Source organism: Lethenteron reissneri, chromosome 18 (assembly GCF_015708825.2).
Source record: "Lethenteron reissneri isolate LAM-NWPU_2019-01 chromosome 18, ASM1570882v1, whole genome shotgun sequence".
Lineage (NCBI taxonomy): Eukaryota > Metazoa > Chordata > Hyperoartia > Petromyzontiformes > Petromyzontidae > Lethenteron > Lethenteron reissneri.
Window position 1 is genome coordinate 11,457,179 of NC_083796.1, and position 19,073 is coordinate 11,476,251.

General features: G+C 52.9%; 2 protein-coding genes across 6 annotated transcripts in view; one reads left to right on the forward strand and one right to left on the reverse strand.

Moving 5' to 3' along the window:
- Positions 1-2: 2 nt before the first annotated feature.
- Positions 3-6,122, reverse strand: SNAPC3 (small nuclear RNA activating complex polypeptide 3). The gene is made up of 8 exons (XM_061553288.1): positions 5,811-6,122; positions 4,875-4,958; positions 3,645-3,735; positions 3,132-3,236; positions 2,329-2,561; positions 1,444-1,608; positions 777-884; positions 3-574 (listed from the first exon to the last, which is right to left on the reverse strand). The coding sequence occupies exons 1-8, from the start codon at positions 6,086-6,088 to the stop codon at positions 427-429; spliced, it is 1,212 nt and encodes a 403-aa protein (XP_061409272.1). The 5' UTR covers positions 6,089-6,122; the 3' UTR covers positions 3-426.
- A 2,532-nt stretch (positions 6,123-8,654) lies between these two features.
- The window catches only part of LOC133343872 (lipoxygenase homology domain-containing protein 1-like), a 97,071-nt gene continuing 86,652 nt past the window's right edge, over positions 8,655-19,073 (forward strand). For 4 of the 5 annotated variants that reach the window (XM_061553812.1, XM_061553816.1, XM_061553815.1 and 1 more), the window contains exons 1-10: positions 8,662-8,979; positions 10,547-10,704; positions 12,324-12,476; positions 13,182-13,330; positions 13,798-13,896; positions 14,216-14,377; positions 15,157-15,325; positions 16,055-16,169; positions 17,376-17,456; positions 18,518-18,705. In XM_061553812.1, coding sequence (XP_061409796.1) covers positions 10,560-10,704; positions 12,324-12,476; positions 13,182-13,330; positions 13,798-13,896; positions 14,216-14,377; positions 15,157-15,325; positions 16,055-16,169; positions 17,376-17,456; positions 18,518-18,705 — 1,261 coding nt within the window. In that variant the 5' untranslated portion in view covers positions 8,662-8,979; positions 10,547-10,559. The other variant, XM_061553813.1, reaches the window with a different exon arrangement.

Consider the following 19,073-nt stretch of genomic DNA (forward strand, 5'->3'; position numbering starts at 1 on the left):
GATTCCATTTTAGAACAAAATATTTAATGTTAAAGAGCAAAACAGACAAGTTTCCTTCTGCAAGATGCCAACCGAGGAGGGGTTCCAGCATGGTCACCGAGAAGCTGGTATGGAATGCTGTCAACGTAGATTTCACGAATACAATATGTACATCGGTAGACATTTTTACCGCTGGCATTTTTCACAGTAACACTCCAGAACTGAGTGAAGAGGCAAGTGCTGTTGATGGACGTCCACAACAGGCCGGCATGGGGGCTATGGGTGGTGTGGCCAACGGAAACCCCAATCTGTCATCCGTCTCTCCATCGCAATTATTCACACACTAGCTATATAAGCCGCCAGAGGAAAATAGAAAATCGCCAATGATCACTCGTCAGCGGTGTGCACGGCCACGAGTCGCTCGTAGCAGGTTAGGCACAGGCCCCTTCAGTTGAATATGCCGGGGTCTACGTAAGGGAACGCCTCGAAGTCGCACACCTTGCCCCCGCTCTCGTCGTAGTGCAGCATGCGGAAGCAGACGTCGCAGAAGAAGCAGGGGTCTTCGGGAGCCAGCTCGTCGTTGTTGGTCACCCACCTGGGGGGCAGAGGGGGCGGGGGAGTGCAGCCGTTGAATGGAAAACGTTAAAAACGTTAAGCAAGAGTAGCATTGAATTAACTTTCGTAATGAATTACCCTCCGAACAACTTCTGAATAAATATGTAGGCGATACATTTCAAGGTGCAGAAACGCTTGATGGGAGAGGCCAACGACGTATGTTGCTGGGATGCGCCTCTCACTTGGCCGTGTAAATTTTGCAGACGAGACATTTCCTCGACATGAAGCAGTGCTTGCTGACGAGCAGGGGGTACAGGGACCGGTCTTGGCAGTCATCCGGGTTCACCATCCTGGTCGGTGTTCATAAAATCAGACCACCAGAGTAAGCCGCTGTGCGTTGCCCCACCAATACAAAAAGGGGCTTCTCTTTGCTTTGGTCCACGCAATGTTTACAAATAATCGTGATCCAGGCACGTACACTGGTGGACAATTTAAAAAAAAAGTTGCCTCTTCATCTCCAGGACAATGTCACATCCGACTTGCTGGAGACGGATATATGAACAACTATAAAAGGTGACCGGTAAGGCATGTACAAATACTACGCTGGGTGTTGGTGGTGAATTGGTCAGAGCGGATACGTGAAGATGGGATATGCGAGATTGTATTGTGGTGACGAATATGACCCGAATATAATACGTAGTTTTTAAGTTAGTAAATGTTTATCTTCCTATGAAGATTGACGCCCTGCCAAGGTAATATGGATTTTCAACCCCTGGTTCAGGGCTGCCTATAGAGAGAGGTGACACTGAGTGCTTGATTGAGCAAGGACACTGGCTACGAATTACTGTGTTTCAATATGGCTCCTTGGTTACATCCAAAAGCTAGAAGCCCAACGTCGCGCGTCTTTACCTTATGTCCTTGACGATGACGATGTGCTCGCAGTCTCCCTGATGGCAGTACAGGTAGGGGAATCCCACCTTGAGAACTAGGTCATTAAAGGTGTGGTCTTCCATGGAGCGTGCCTCGAATGGCCCAAGACCCCGGTCCAGGCAACTCGCCCACTCTACGATCGTCCTGCGAGACGACACCCGGGGAGTACGCGTAGCTCAACACCATCATCATTACTTTTTCTTTTGGTGCGTTTCATTTGTCCTTCCACCGCACCTCCAATTAGCACGGTTAGCTACGTACGGTGCGAAAGGTCAGCATACATGCTTAATATATGAGCATAAACCATCACGTGAACTCCGGTCATCCTCGCAATGGCTTTTGGCTGGCCATCAAATAAAGACGGTCAATGCATCGCGCGCTTTCAGATGCGCTTCTGCGGCCGTCTGGAACGGTCTCCCTTCCTGATATGAGCCACTGGAGCTATGCACTTTTAAATCTAGTTTGAAAGCTCATTTCTTTAGAACAGTTTTTTTGTGTTTAGTTTGTTGTCCTTCCCCCCCCACCTCCAATTAACACGGTCGGCTACGTACGGTGCTAAAGGTCAACATACGTGATTTTCATACCGTGCCTCCCACGCAAAAATAGATTAACCTAATTTATTATGCAGGCTTGTGCATTCATTGGTGACCAGGCTCAGACGATGAAATCGCTCTCCCTGAAATCCCAGTTTAACTACAGGTGGCTGTAACCTTGATTCAAACCTAGTATGTGTGTGGTGCTGCTTCAACGCCACCTGCTCACTTCACACGGTTCAGGATTTTTTTTAAGAAGAAGAAAAAAAACCAGGCAGCGGCAACAATAAAACCAACACAATGCCACAGAAATCCCAGAACGTGTCACCACCTGCTCAGGTCCTGGCACTCGGGGAAGCGCATGTCATTGTAGAAGATGCCCTCAAAGTAGAAGAAGGCCGACTTGTAGAGGTCCTTGCTCGTGTGCTCGGGCGCCAGGTCGGGGGTGTTGCTGTACTCGCCCAGCATCTGCAGGTCGCTCACGCACGGCAGCGCGTCCCGGAGCTCCGTCAGCTTCTGGCTGCCCAGTACATGGAGCACCTGGTGCGGTTTGCTGCACTTGTGCTGCAGAGGTAAAGCAAAACAAATGACGTGAAATTCACTGGTACAAACCACCCCATCGAGCCACGTCGGCGCGGGGGGCCCCGCACGGTCCATGTGCTTATCCCCCTGGCAATTTGCCGAGCCAGGACCAAACCGAGAAGGTCTGGCCTCACACAGACATCTGGAGAAGGCTTGGGACCAAGCAAGGCCAGAGTCGGGGTTGATCATGCGAGCTGTTCGTTGCGTCAATCGCCACGTTAAACTTTTGACATCGGCAGCAGTGGAAAAAAAAACAATCCACGGCACAAGGTATATTAGATGTGGTGTGCCGGGCGTGGAAATATTTCACGGATCACCGACCCAGACAGGAACTGCTGAAATTAAGGCATGTGCGAGTGTGCTGGTGAGAGCTGGCCGGGGAGTGTGTGCCGGCGGGAGTGTGCCGAGGAGTATACCAGCGTGAGTGTGCCGGTGTGAGCGTGGTGGAGAATACGTGCCCTCAAGCGCGTGCTGGCGAGATTGTGCCGGTGTGAGCATGCCGGCGAGTGCGCGCCAGAGAGGGTGCGCCGGAGAGGGCGTGAGTGTGCGCACCCGCTGAAGGATGATGGGGTAGTAGACGTTGACGACGAGCAGGACCTCTCCGGGTGGGATGGCGTCCTCCAGCTCCTCAGACTGCTTGGCGTGGTACTGCAGCTCCTGCACGCAGCACGGAACAAGGCAGCAGTGGCAGCAGCGGCAACAAAAACAAAGATCCCCCTTGTAGCCTTAAGAGACGTTTGGGACAATTGCTATTAGCGAGCGCCTGTGAAAGCAGGCAGGGTACACGAGGGGGTGGGTGGCCAGCACCACGCACAAACACCTTAGTCTCCCCAGTGGCGATGTTTACACACCGCACCAGGTACTCATTGCAGGCCGAGTCGATCTCGGAGAAGTCCAGAACCGGTTCAGATAATCTTCACCGGCGGTGGCCGTGAACGGGAATCGAACTCGGCTGGCCAGGCTCGAAGCGCAGCGTAGCGCTGACCGCCCTGGGTTTGGCCCTAGTGGCTGTGTGCGCCATCTCGCTCGGGAGCCCGTGGGCTTGCCTCTGGCGGCTGGTCGTACCATCTCGCGCAGCATGGTCTGTATGCGCTTGTTCGATGCCGCTCCCGTAGGGGGCAGGCGTTGTTTCTTTTCCAGGTACTGCTGCCTCAGCCTGCACGCACAGCACACATAGCACGCGTAGCCTCATCATACTGTTGAGTCAAATCGCTGTTCGCGAAGACGCATGAAAGGTTGCCACAGCACAGGAGAGGAAGGGGGTAATGGTGGCTAACACCACACACAGCACCAGGCACTGTTAATGCTCAAGTTCACCGGGTTCGTAGTGAAGTCCGCTAACCACTACATGACCGCTCCACATAGCAGTGACCGCAAACAAGCACAACGCATACAGCACGCACTCCAACACGTGTACAGCACACATAGCACACTCCACACGATGTACACCGACACGAGACCTGTCAATCCACTACTGGATGAAGGTATCCCTCCCACGGCACATCAGCCGTAGGTTATTTGACCAAAACTTCACGATGCTGCTCAGTGTTGATTGGTGAAGATCGGGAGCGTAAACCTTGGGAGCATATGACAGTACAGTACAACATGGGGGAGGGGATGGTGGGGGGGGGGAAGGTGGGGGGGGGGAAGGTGGGGGGAGGGAGATGGTGGGGGGGGGATGGTGGGGGGGGGATGGTGGGGGAGGATGGTGGTGGGGGGGGATGGTGGGGGGGGGGATGGTGGGGGGGGGATGGTGAAGGGGGATGGTGGGGGGGGAGGATGGTGGGGGGGGGGATGGTGGGGGGGATGGTGGGGGGGGGTGGTGAGGGTTGGGGATGGTGGGAGGGGGGATGGGGGGGGATGGTGGGGGGGGGATGGTGGGGGGGATGGTGAGGGTTGGGGATGGTGGGAGGGGGGTTGGGGGGGGGATGGGAGGGGGGTTGGGGGGGGGATGGGGGGGGGATGGTGGGGGGGGGATGGTGGGGGGGATGGTGAGGGTTGGGGATGGTGGGGGGGAGGATGGTGGGGGGGGGGTGGTGGGGGGGGAGGATGGTGGGGGGGGGGATGGTGAGGGTTGGGGATGGTGGGAGGGGGATGGTGGGAGGGGGGGGGATGGTGGGGGGGAGGATGGTGGGGGGGGGATGGTGAGGGGGGGGATGGTGAGGGGGGGGGATGGTGAGGGGGGGGGATGGTGAGGGGGGGGGGTGGTGAGGGGGGGGGGGTGGTGGTGGGGGGGGATGGTGGTGGGGGGGATGGTGAGGGGGGGGGGGATGGTGGTGGGGGGGGCCGACTCGCCTGAGCGTGAGGAGGTCCACGTGCGGCGGAATGCTGCTTGGATCGCAGTTCAGTGCCTCAGCGGGACACCGCAGCGTCTCCACTCTACGCGCGCGCAGCACAACACAGACACCGCGACAGACGACGACGGGCCCCCCCGTTTGTTGTTGTCAATGTCAGGTTGACATCACACGCGTGGCTATCTTAAAGACAAACGCAACACGCGCGCGCACGACGTTATGTTTGCACGTGGAAAGCTGCTGCTGCAAGCTGCTGCTGCTGCTGCAAGCTGCTGCAAGCTGCTGCTAGCTGCAAGCTGCTGCTGCTGCAAGCTGCTGCTGCTGCAAGCTGCTGCTGCTGCAAGCTGCTGCTGCTGCTGTTGCAAGCTGCTGCTGCTGCAAGCTGCTGCTGCTGCTGCAAGCTGCTGCTGCTGCAAGCTGCTGCTGCTGCTGTTGCAAGCTGCTGCTGCTGCAAGCTGCTGCTGCTGCAAGCTGCTGCTGCTGCTGCAAGCTGCTGCTGCTGCAAGCTGCTGCTGCTGCTGCAAGCTGCTGCTGCTGCAAGCTGCTGCTGCTGCTGCAAGCTGCTGCTGCTGCAAGCTGCTGCTGCTGCTGTTGCAAGCTGCTGCTGCAAGCTGCTGCTGCTGCAAGCTGCTGCTGCTGCTGCAAGCTGCTGCTGCTGCAAGGCTGCAAGCTGCTGCTGTTGCAAGCTGCTGCTGCTGCTGCAAGCTCTGCTGCTGCTGCAAGCTGCTGCTGCTGCAAGCTGCTGCTGCTGCTGCAAGCTGCTGCTGCTGCTGCTGCAAGCTGCTGCTGCTGCTGCAAGCTGCTGCTGCTGCTGCAAGCTGCTGCTGCTGCAAGCTGCTGCTGCTGTTGCAAGCTGCTGCTGCAAGCTGCCGCTGCCGCTGCTGCTTCAAGCTGCTGCTGTTGTAAGCTGCTGCTGCAAGCTGCCGCGTCTCCGCACCCGCACACGAGGCTCAGCTCCTGCTCCAGCGCCTCGGGCCCGCCGCGTCTCCTCGCCTCGGCGGCAGCGAGACGGCTCCGCCACCGCTCCGCCAGACCGCGCACCCACACGGCCGACGAGTGCGAGCCGGCGACCTCCAGCCGGAGTTCATCCCCGCACGCCTGCCCGCCCTGGCCCCGGCCATGGCCCCGTGCTTCCACGGCACCGGGGGACGACGCAGAGAGAGGAGCCGCAGGAGGCAGAGCCCGTAACCCCGAGCCGCATGCCGCCTCCGCCATTTGTTTACTTCCACCTGCTTGAACCACTCACGGCGCATGCGCACGCGTGCTACGGGTGCCCGTGCGCTCCGCGCTGACGGTGGTGGGAAAAGGCGTTTGTAAAATAAATGTTTACGCGGTGCCGACTGTGGCGTCTGTGGGGTGGGGGTCCAGGTGGTTGTGACGCCCCGCCCCCCCATCCCCCCCGATTCCGCAGGGCGATGGCCACAACGTGGAGTGAGACAATGGTCGCACGTGTTGGACGAAGAAGAGCTGATGATGATGATGGTAATGGTGATGATAATGGTGATAATGATGATGATGATAAAGATGAACATGATGATGAAAATGATGATGATAACAATGATGACTTTACCGAAAGGGACCGTCCATAAATGACGTCACGCGACTTTGGCCGATTTTTGACCCCCCTCCCCCGCTCGTCACACGGCGTCACAAAAAGTCAGACCCCCCCTCAAATATGACGTCACAAAGCTCTGCCCCCCCCCCCCCAAAAAAATAAAACATGCTTCAAATCGCTTTAAACTATTGTCAATGTAGTGCGTATTTAATGTGGCGCTGCACTCTGATGTTGTAGGAGAAAACATTAAAAAGTCTATTTAATTAAGTAGAAGGTGTTTATATTTATTTAAAGCTGCGCATTTTTACGTAACGTCACATTTCTCAACACCCCCCCCCGTCACACATCGTCACAAATGTCTAGGTGCGTGACGTCATTTATGGACGGCCCCAAAGAACCAAAGAGTATGGATTCCTGCATTCACGAAAGCTTCAGATCAAGAATGATGATGATGATGATGCAGGCGGTGATGAGAAGGGAACTGCCACTGTTTGGATAACAGCAGGACGAGTTCAAGTGTTGTTGTTGTTGGGAAAATTTGATGGAACCTGAAAGGGAATCAACATATTTATGTATACCGGAGGAATCCGATGAGCTATAAAGATGTCCAGTAAGGGAAGGGGTCATAATGTTACAAAAATCTGGGTACGCACCACTTGCACGTTGCCAAAAGGTTTTCTTGCACGGATGTACAAGTCTCCTGCCACAAACAAAAAAAGGAAACGTGGAGTTTCCCCCGCTAGAGTTGTCGACCAACTCGAGTGGCTCGTGTTGCGATCGAAACGTCCTGCGGTCACGAAAGCTTCAAATCAAGATTCAGATCAAGATTCAGATCAAGATTCGATCAAGATTCAAATCTAATTTCAGATCAAGATTCAAATCAAGATTCAGATCAAGATTCACATCAAGATTCAGATCAAGATTCAAATATAGTTTCAAATCAAGATTCAAATCAAGATTCAGATCAAGATTCAGATCAAGATTCAGATCAAGATTAAAATCAAGATTCAAATCAAGATTAGATCAAGATTCAGATCAAGATTCAGATCAAGATTCAGAGCAAGATTCAAATCAAGATTCAGATCAAGATTCAAATCAAGAATTCAATCAAAGATTCAGATCAAGATTCAGATCAAGATTCAAATCAAGATTCAGGATCAAGATCAGATCAAGATCAGATCAAGATTCAAATCAAGATTAAAATCAAGATTCAATCAAGATTCAGATCAAGATTCAGATCAAGATTCAGATCAAGATTCAGATCAAGATTCAAATCAAGATTCAGATCAAGATTCAAATCAAGATTCAAATCAAGATTCAGATAAAGATTCAGATCAAGATCAAATCAAGATTCAGATCAAGATTCGATCAGATTCAGATCAAGATTCAAATCAAGATTACAAATCAAGATTCAGATCCAGATTCAAATCCAGATTCAGATCAAGATTCAGATCAGATTTCAGATTCAGATCAAGATTCAAATCAAGATTAAAATCAAGATTCAGATCAAGATTCAAATCAAGATTCAAATCAAGATTCAGATCAAGATTCAGATCAAGATTCAAATCAAGATTCAGATCAAGATTCAGATCAAGATTCAGATCAAGATTCAAATCAAGATTAAAATCAAGATTCAGATCAAGATTCAACTCTCGTGGTGGAAACCGCCTCGCCTCGAACCCTTTGCGCACCCTAACGCAGCGGCTCTTTAAATATCGACGAGAAATTTTGTTTTTGTTCAATTTCGACTTAAAACTTTTGCGACTGTCGGAATTCATATTCTTGGTTCTTTCGGTAAAGTCACGTAGAAGGGAAGTAATAAAATAATAAAAATAAAACATAATAAAATAATATAATAATATTTTGTGTTTTATTTTTATTATTTTATTAGAATTCATCTTCTTGGTTCTTTCGGTAAAGTCACGTAGAAGGGAAGTAATAAAATAATAAAAATTAAACATAATAAAATAATATCATAATATATTATGTTTCATTTTTATTATTTTATTACTTCCCTTCTACGTGACTTTACTGAAGAACCAAGAAGATGAATTCTATTACTTTTAATTTCATTTTCCACGTGACTTTACGTCCATCGTCCGTGTCGTAACGAGAGTGCACGCGGCTGCCCTCCCGTGGCCGCGTGTGGCTCCCCGAGTCGCAGCAGCGGCAGCAGCGCCACGCGGGGGGAGTGGCCTCCCGTCTCCTGGACGCGAACGACGCCAAACACAGGTGCAGGAAGACCTGCGACGGGCGGCACACTCACTCACCTGAGCGGCACACACACACACTCACCTGAGTGACACACACACACACTCACCTGAGTGGCACACACACACACACTCACTCTCACCTGAGTGGCACACACTCACTCACACACTCTCACCTGAGCAGCACACACACTCTCACCTGAGTGGCACACACTCACTCACACACACACTCTCACCTGAGCAGCACACGCACACACACTCTCACCTGAGTGGCACACACACTCACCTGAGTGACACACACACACACACACACTCACTCTCACCTGAGCGGCACAACCAAGGTAAGGATATAACCAGCCCCCCGCCCCCCTGCGTTGGACACAGCCGTTTGTTGTAAGACATTGGTGAGGACGTCACCTGGGGAGACGGTGGAGACACCTGCGGCAGAGAGAGACATCTGCGTGATGCGCACTCACCTGGCCGGAGGGTGTATAGGGAATGGACACCTGAGTGGACACGAAGCTGGGGAGACGGACACTCTACCTGGGGTGACAGCTGGGGGGGGGGGGGTGACACGGGTACTCACATGGGTGGACACACACCTGGGTGGACACACTCACCTGGCCCCAGGTGAATCGAGAATAGAGCAGTGACGTATAACGATGACTCTATTATTACAGTTCGCCAAAGGGTACAAAGGCTAGCGATAATATTACAGTTCCTAAAGGATACAAAGGCTGGCGATGCTGCTGTATTAGCAACGGAGAGTGAGGTGTTTCACGAAACATTTCATATTGTGCTGTGCACGCAGGGCAGAGTTGATAAGAGCTGTGTGTGTGTCGGGCTTAATGGGGATAGGTGGCGCCAGTGATTAGCGCACTGCTCTACTCACCCGGCGACCCGAGTTTGATTCCCGTTCACGACCAATACAAGTCGCGATTATCTGAAACGGTCCTCTTGGGCCTCCTCCTAGATTGACTCAGCCTTACGTGAATACCTGGTGCGGTGTGTATTAAACATTGCCACTAGGGAGATAAATGCGGTCGGGCGTGCTGTTGACCACCCACCCCTTCGTGAACCGTGCCGGCCTTTTTAGGTGCTCGCTAACGGAAACTTGTCCCAAAAGTCTGTGACGGCTATAAGCGGGATTTTTAGATTTAAAGCTTTCGTGACTGCAGGGATTCATCTTCTTGGTTCTTTCGGTAAAGTCAAGTGACTTTACCGAAAGAACTAAGAAGATATAAGGGGGATCTTTGCATTTGTTGACCTTAATAGGCGCCCTCTGAAACATTTACCCTGCTGGTGAATAATGGACCTTTGTCTCTGTGGTTTTTTAAATAATGTATGAAAATTAAAGAGATACTTGCAGTAAGATCCTCACATGCATGTACTGTACATTGTGCTTCAAAAACATGTTAACATTTATATGGGACTATCGTTTTTAATGAAAAAAGAACGGATAATAGACTGTAACATGATAACAAATGTAATGTTAATAGCTTTAAAAAGTCTTTGTCAACACGTGCCTGGAATCTTCTCCAGGTGGTCTCTTCTTGTGGTATTGTTGCAAATTCTCAGAAGTGTGAACATTTGTTTGAAGCACACTGTATAAACAGTGAGATGTTAACTACCTCGCCTGGTATGCAGGAGGTCGTGGGTTCGATCCCAACCTTGCCACCTGTATAGTTGGAGTTTGCACGTCTCTCCCTGTGGTCGCGTGGATTTTTATCCGGGTCCTCCGATCTGCCGATCGACTAACTGTGATGTCCCCATGTGTACTGCTGGGTGTACTGCTGGGTGGACTAAATCTGGGAGGGTGACGTGGGTAGTGGCGGCGTTCCATAGTCCTCGCGTCGTGCGCTGTTAGACGTGAGTGAAATGTGCAAAACGTCGGGCGTTTGCGCGCAGCCTGCAGAACGAAATGCCGACGCAGATCCAGTACTACAACTCGTCACCGGCCATGACGGGGGTGTTGCACCCCCAAACGGCGCAGTATTCGCGTCAGCCCGTCCGGCCCTGGGACCCCTACCCACCCCACCCACCTGCACGCATCGTCCCTGCCACGGGTAAGTACACACCAGCAGGAGCAGCAGCCCGCCATGGGTGGAAATAACCCGATTTTTCCAGCGGCAGGCATCGGGTTTTTTCTTTAATACAATTAAACCCGATTTCGAGGAATTTAAACTTGATTTAATGAATACGAAACTCTGATCCAAGGCTTAGGCTGCTTCCTCGTCGGTGCTGCTATCGTACTCGGGGGGCCGTCGGGCACGGGGTAGTCGTAGAATGCGGCGGGCAGGTTGGTCGTGATGAACACGAGCTTCTCCTCCACAATCGTGGGCGCCAGTGAGTTCCTTAGCTTGGAATGGATGAAGCCCATCGTTGAGAAGTTGGCGAAGTGCGCTTCTGCAATTAGAACCAATTAAACCGGCTTTCTCCCAATCTCAGATGATCGAGTGTGCCACCCTTGGCAGCCGCCGATAACGCACGGAGTATTGGCGACGCTTAACCAGAGCTGGGCTGTCTTGATTATTTCACGTGATCGGTTACTCTTACCAATTATCGGTTCGATTGCTCAACTTTCCCCCACTTCGGATGAGCACGGCTGGTTACGTATGGTACGGAAAAAGGTCAACGCACGTACCTACAATCGGATAACTTGAAATAGTGGTGTCACGCCGGGCGTGACTAGCAGGGGGGTTTTCCGCCTTTGAGAAACAGCATGTGGGGGCAGCTGACATTTGTAAAGGGGTCCGCGTAATGCAAACACAGACTAAGCAGTCGATAATTAACCCACGTTTCCATGGGTTGCACATGGTCAATAGCAGCGCGCGCACGAGGGCAGAACCAAGCTGGGCCAAAACCAGACCAAGTTGTGTTCTCATGAAGCCGCTCGCCTCATTCGCTCCCATCCCATTCCACCCACCTCACCCTGCGTTCAACGGAGGGCCCTCTCCACAGCGTGCAAGTTCTGGGGGGTTATTCGGTCATACTTCGCCATGCTGGTCAGTGCGGCTTAGTGAGGGCGGGGAGATGAGACGCACGCAGGAGCGTAGAAGTACAGATTTGCACCAAGATTTGTACAACCGTCGGATTCTTAGTCCAAGAATTTTGCTTAAATGCCAACCAAACACAGCTATAATAGTATCTAAAGCTGGTGGCATTAAGTGCTTCAGTTGACACCGTCTGTTAGCTTATGATCTCAACCAGGCCGAACACAATTCTTTATAGCCACCCATTTCACGTATTTGCAAAAATGCAAAAACCTGTCAATATTTTTATGAAAATTGCTATTTTCCAAATTTGTAGTAATTTTCCCACCAACAGTTGACATACAAATCAGTTTCCATCAACACACGAGTCGAGCCCATTGTGCCTCATGCAGTGTGCCACGGTCCTGCTGTAACCAGAGCCTGATGCAACGCGCCTACAGGCACGGGCATGCTTCTTGCATCGCACCCCAAACTAAGGTTTTCATCTTAGGTTGGCTGGCAAACTCCCATGCGTATCGGTGTTTTGCACGAACGTACATAGGTTTTCAACACTTCAACGCATTTATTTTTTCCGGACGGATTCTCCGTTTCGCTCGGACTCCGGCTCAAAAGCGCCGTCACCTTTCGCACGCGAGCGCTTGCGCGCGTACCGGACCGCGTGTGTGTGTGCGTGAACGCGACTGGCCGCGCAGGCTTTCACCACCGATCACTGTCGGCCCCGCTGGACCGCCCAACGTGGAATGACCCACGGCACGGGCGCGTCGCCTCTCCGCCGGCCTGGCCGCGCGTCGGTCCGCGGCGCCAGCCCTTCCAGTCGTCCCTTGGACGTCGAGCTCCCTTCGCAGGTGCCCTCCAGCAGAGCCTCGCTCGTCTAACGTGGTTATTCGTCGCCGCCGCATTCAAGTTCGGTCTAGAAACGCTTTTTGCGTGGTGTTTCGGTTTGTCGTCCATTCCACCCGCACCTCCGGTCAGCGCGGGTTGGCTGTGTACGGTGCGAACATTACTTCTCCCGAACTCTCACCACGCACTACCGCGGGCATCTTCAGGAGTTGAAGACGACAGTTCTCTGACGGTGTCTTTCGGGTAGCACATTATTTATTTATTTCAAAGTTCAAAGTTCATTTATTAGGTATAGCCCTGTGAGCCATTCGGCTCTTGAATCGGGTGCAACCGCAACAAACAAAAAAACATGAACAAGAAAACATCTTCAAGTGACTATATGCAAACAGAAAATCCTAGAAAAGACAGCAAAATATTGCAGAAAAAATCACCGTTAATGCAGGTACAACCCCGACCACTCGCCAGACAGCCATCGTCGGCCTTCTCCAGCCTCTAGCTTCTCCAAGTCCTGAAGATACCCCGCAGTAGTGTGTGGACAAAGCTCGAGGAGAGAAAGGCTCAACAGTACGCCGCAGGGAAAATCCCGCGTTTTAAATCGCCACGATTGCTATTCACGCCGATCGTCGGAGAATAGTCCTTCTAGCTACGGCGTCGGCGGTTTGCGGGGTCGTCCTCGTCGTGAATGACACGGTTGTTGGTGCGTGGCGCAGCTCGGACGATGGACTTGGGGCTGTACAGCCGTGGGCGGCACGTCAACGGCAGGATGGGCAGCCTGCCACCGTACGCCCCCTTCAATGACCCGCACCTGCTCGACTACTACACACGCAAGTTCGCGATGGAACCCCGGCCGCCGTCCACGGTGGGTGGTGCCTGCATGGTGCCGGAGGCGCGCGGTGACAGCGGCGGTGGTGGGAATTCGAGAAGCCACGTTGATGTTGATGACGGTGAAGACCATGAGGTGTATGACAAGTGCTGATCGTCGTGATGATGATCGTGGTGATACGGATGATGATGACAATACCGAGAATGATAACAATGATGGTGATGGCGATACTTACAATACCAAGGATGATGATGAGTATTGTTGTCGTTACAATGGACACAATAAAGCTGGTAGCAATGACAATAATGTGATTTTCAATGGAGATATTTTAAGATAGTGCTGACACAGACTATGACAATTGTGATGATGGCGATGCACGAGTACTACTTTAACCAATAGCTTAAGGTGTCGCGCACGACCTGGAATACAAAAAGAAACCAACTCTACGTTGAACACATCCGTCATTCCTGAGTTACCCGTGTTACTCCCACTGCCGTGCGCAGGCGGGGAGATCGGGCAGCGCCCGCAGCACCAGGGGTGGCGTCCTCTACACGGTGACGGTGAAGACCGGAGACTGCAAGAACGCCGGCACCCAGGCCAGGGTATGACCAGCGGCGCGGTGGATGTCATTGTGCGCCGTGCGTGTGTCTGTGTGTCTACGTATCTGTGGGGAGCGGTCATGTAGCTGTTACCACCAGTGACGATTATCTGAACCGGTCCTGGGCCTCCCCTAGGTCGACTCAGCCTCAAATGTGTACGTGGTGCGGTGTGTAAACGTCAGCGGCCAGGCGTGGGGCTGGCTACCGACCCCATCGCGTGCCGTGCCGGCCTTCGAAGGTGTTCGCTCACAGACACTCGCTCCAGCGGTCTGTTAAAGTCTGCACGGTGGGTGGATCTTCTCCTTCTTTGCCTCTGCGCCAGGTGTACCTGCAGATGAAGGGCTCCAAGGGCAGGGTCAACAAGAAGCGCCTCTACAAGAAGTCCAGCTCCGGCATCGGCGACTTCCGGTTCGGCCGCGGCTCCAGCCACACGTTCCGACTGCACGGCCCCGAGCTCGGCGAGCTCAAGGCCATCACGCTCGAGGTACGGAGAAAGAGGGCTGGGGGGGGGGCCTCCCCCCGCAACCGGCACCGCCACTGCGTCCCGTCGTCCCCATCATTTGTGGCAGCCACCACTACCACCGTCGTGCGAGCGCCTAAAGGACCGTGGCATTACGTCGGTCGTGCCTCCGTGTGCTCGAGTGAGTGTGTTGCGTTTGGAGTTCACGTCCATTGGTGGCCTAGCGGTGGGCATTCCCTGTTCCGATGGCGGGGCTCAGTCTCACCGTAGGACGGCCCCCGCTGTTGGCGATTTTTGGGAGCGGTAGGGTTAGCGGTTAGCGCGCTGCGAACCCGGCAAGCCGAGTTCGATTCCCGCTCATGGCCAATAACAGGGGCGACGAACATTTGAACCGGATCTGGGCTTTCCGTAAATGTCTCAATCCTTAAAATGAATACCTGGTGCGGGATGTAAAACATCGCCACTCGGGAGACAAAGGCGGCTGGACGTGGTGTTGGCCACCCACCTCCTCGTGTGCCGTGCCGGCCTCCATCGGTGCTCGCTAACGGCACTTTCCCCAACAGTCTGTCGAGGCTACACGGAGGTTCTTTATCTTTGTTGTGGTTGTCAACTCAGCCTCAGATGAGTCCCTGGTGCGGTGTGTAGTAAACATCGCCATTCGGGAGACAAAGGCGGCCGGGCGCGGTGCTGGCCACCCACCCACCCCCTCGCGCGCCGTGCCGGCCTTCGTAGGCGCTCACTGACGACGCTTGCCCCAGCTGGTCCGTTAAGGCTACACGGGGGAATCTTTCTCTCTGGGGCAGCACGACGGGCTGGAGGAGCGCGACGCGTGGTTCGTGGAGGAGGTGAGCGTGACGAGCGCGTCGCGGGCGCGCACCTGGACCCTGCTGTGCCACTGCTGGCTGTCGCTGCACCGCTCCGACTGCCAGATCAGCCGCACGTTCACGCCGCTCGCCCGCGAGTCGCACACCGGTGGGGATGCCCCTCGCGATCGCTCGCCGCGTTCTACAAACACCGGCGGTGACACGTCACATATCCGCCCCGACCGATTAACCGCCGACACCCAGCGAAATGTGCCCTTTCGTGCATACGCTCGCTTACCTGTAAAGCACAGAAAAGCGTTTCCCCACGTTTAAAGGAAATTTGCGCTTAGTTTTTTGTCCAATAACCTATTTGCGCATGTGTGAACATCTACAGATGTGTGAACATCAAATAGACATATATAGATGTTCACACATGCGACCTTTTGAGCCGGATGACACTTCACCAATAGGTTACCTTAATGACACTTCACCGATATTCTACCTTCACAATGACACTTCACCAATAGGTTACCTTCACAATGACAATGAATCGATAGGTTACCTTCACAAAGACACTTCACCGATATTTTCCCTTCACAACGACAGCCATGTGTAGACGTCGTCTGAGACGATGTCGCGACGCTGACCATGAGTTCTAGATTTGAAGCTTTCGTGACTGCAAGGATTTATATTCTTAGGTTTTCTGTACTTGATACAGCAAGCGTGCTGTGACGGTTCCACTGAAGACGGAAGCTTGTGTTGCCTCCAAAACGTCGTGATTTTTATTTTATTTTTATTTTACTTTCATTAATTTTAATTTTAAATTTTTACCTACGTGACTTTGCTGACCATGAGGTTACGACGGTTATCCCCCCCACCCCCCCCCCGCCCCCCGTAGTGTACGAGGTGGTGACGGTGACGGGCGACGTCCGTGGCGCCAGCACCGACGCCAACGTCTTCGTGACCCTGTTCGGCGAGCGCGGCAGCACGGCCAAGCTGCAGCTGGCCAGCACGTGAGGCCGCCTCCGTTCACCGCGCGCCCGCACGCACGAAGACGCGCCTCCCACGCTAGCGGCTTCGTTCGTTTGTCCATGCCTTTGTATTTGGGGTATGAGGCAGGGTCAGGGTAGGAAGCAGGGTCAGGGTAGGAGGCAGGGTTAGGGTAGGAGGCAGGGTCAGGGTAGGTCTTGAATAGAGGGATAAATGTGATGTCCTCACTTGTGAGCCAATCAGGATGGAGGGTTAATGTAGCTAATACTGAAACAGCAGGATTTCTCTACAACTCTGGCTGTAGCTTGATGATGCTGGTTGTCATTACTGGCGATACGCCGTACTTGAATCGTAAACGTTGTGGGTTTACTCTCCTACACACCATCGTGCTGTACTAGTAACGAATTGACCTATATTATTTACGTGACAAACTTTTCTAATCGGCTTTGTCGGGTGGTGGCGGGTTTAACGACACATTTATATTTACACGATCTAACCCAAAAACCTCTATTGTGGATAATATTGGTCACCAAAGACGACGTGTTAAACAGGAGAGAGGTAGTTCAACACGTAGCAGGCTTTCGCGACCAATATTATTCACAATAAAGGTTTTTGGGGTAGATCGTATAAGCATAAATGTGTCGTAACCCTCCACCATGTTGTTGTTTTTTCCTGGATTTTTCTGTTTGCGCATAGTCACTTTAAGATATTTTCTTGTTCATGTTTTAGTTTTTTTGTTTTTTGCAGTTGCACCCGATTCAAGAGCCGAATGGCTCACAGGACTATACCTAATAAATGAACTTTGAACTTTGATATCAACGGTGGGGTGGGGGGCAGCCCATTCTCAGTCACGTGCTATACCAAACAAATGAAATTATTATAAATGAAACTGAAACCACCCGACACAGCCAATCAGTAATGGATTTGTCACGTAAACACAACGTGCCAATTAGTTACTACTTCAGCCCACCGGTGTATTGGAGACTAAACGCACAACATGTACAATTTGAGTAGTACGACGTTTCACTGGTAATTACATCCAGCATCATCGGGCGATTTGTCAGAATAGTGGAGATGGGTAGACAGGTTGGTAGGTTGGTCAGCGAGTGGGTAAGCAGGTCGTGGGGTAGATGTGTAACGAGTAGGTGTGTGTATAAGTCGGTAGCCAGGCCGGATCGCCGCGTGAGGTGCGATCGTTTGCGTGACGTCTGTGCCCTCCGTTGTTGCAGCGGCAAGGACTGCTTCGAGAGAGGGAAGACAGACACGTTCAAGGTCAAGGCGAACTGCGTGGGACCACTGCGGAAGATAAGGCGAGGGGCAACACTGATTTACTCGCATCGAGTTTTGTTTTCATTGACATCTCGCCACGGTGGCGAGATTTTAACCACCTCGCCTGGTGTACAGGAAGTCGTGGGTTCGATCACGACCCCGACGCCCGCTGTATATTTGGAGTTTGCGTTGCTCTTTCCCCGTGGTCGCGTGGATTTTTCTCCGGTTTGTCCTCATCAATTAGAATCGACGTGCATTTAGAGTATTCGGCTGCGTTAAATGTCCACGCGATAAGCCACTTCGTTGAGCTTTCATTTGTGGCCAGGTCGCTTCTGAAAAGAGCGATGTAGCTCAGTGGGCTTTACCTGATAACATGTAAAAAATAGCTTTGTTAAACCGGCTAAGAACTCTAACAGACCAAAATTTGTCTCATTTGCAAGAGCAACCCGGGCATGAGTCTGCCGATTGGGGGGCGATGATTGCTGCTGTGTATAAACGCAATCGAACAGATCTGTGTTGTTGTGCCACAAAAGATAAAGATCTCCCTTAGAGGCGGGTGGCCAGCACCACGCCCGGGCCGCCTCTGTCTCCCGAGTGGCGACGTTTCCACACCGCATCAGGTACTCATTTGAGGCTGAGTCTACCTAGGGGAGGCCCAGGACCCGGTTGAGATAATCGTCTTTGGTGTTCGTGGCCACTGTGAGCGCCAATCGAACTCGGGGCCGCCGGTTTCGTGGCACTGTGCACTGACCGCTGTGCCACTGCTCCTTACAAAGATAAAGATCCCCGTATAGCCTTAACAGACTGTAGGGGCAAGTGCTGTTAGTGAGCACCTATGAAGGCCGGAACGGTACACGAGGGGGTGGGTGGCCAGCACCACGCCCGGCCGCCTTTGTTTCCCCAGTGGCGATGTTTACACATCGCACCAGGTACTCATTTAAGGTTGAGTCGACCTAGGGGAGGCCCAGGACCGGTTCAGATAATCGTCACTGGTGTTAGCCGTGAGCGGGAATCGAACCCGGGGTCGCCAGGTTCATAGCGCAGCGCGCTAACCGCTACACTACCGCTCCCCACACACACACACACGCGCACACACACGCAGGGTGGAGCACGACAACCGCGGCAGCGCACCGGGCTGGTTCCTGGAGCGCGTCGTGGTGACGGACGTCAGCCGCCCCGGTGCCCGCTGCTTCTTCCCGTGCGGGCAGTGGCTGAGCCGCGACGAGGGCGACGGGCGCACGGCGCGCGACCTGCTGGGCAGCCCCGACCCCATGCACGCGCCGCGCAAACGTGAGGGCGGGCAGCAGGCCCCGTGAATCTCTAATTCACTTATTCACAGCTCTATGAATGCCCATTCACTTATCGCAGCTCTATGAATCTCCATTCACTTGTCGCAGCTCTATGAATCTCCATTCACTCACTCACATCAGCGATCGTGGCCCCCTATTGCGCGCTCACGCAGGAGGCACAAGCCGAATTCACCCACCGTGCCCACGTGCCATCGAATGGCCTTTCCCAACCTAGCGTGCAGGCGTAAACTCGGCAGTTGCTTTTCAAATGCCGTACAAGAAAGATTTAACCTCCCTTCCCCCGACGTGCAGCCACGGAAAAAATCAGAAGCGCTGCTAAGTGTGCAGAGCCTCTATGAACCTCTTGGT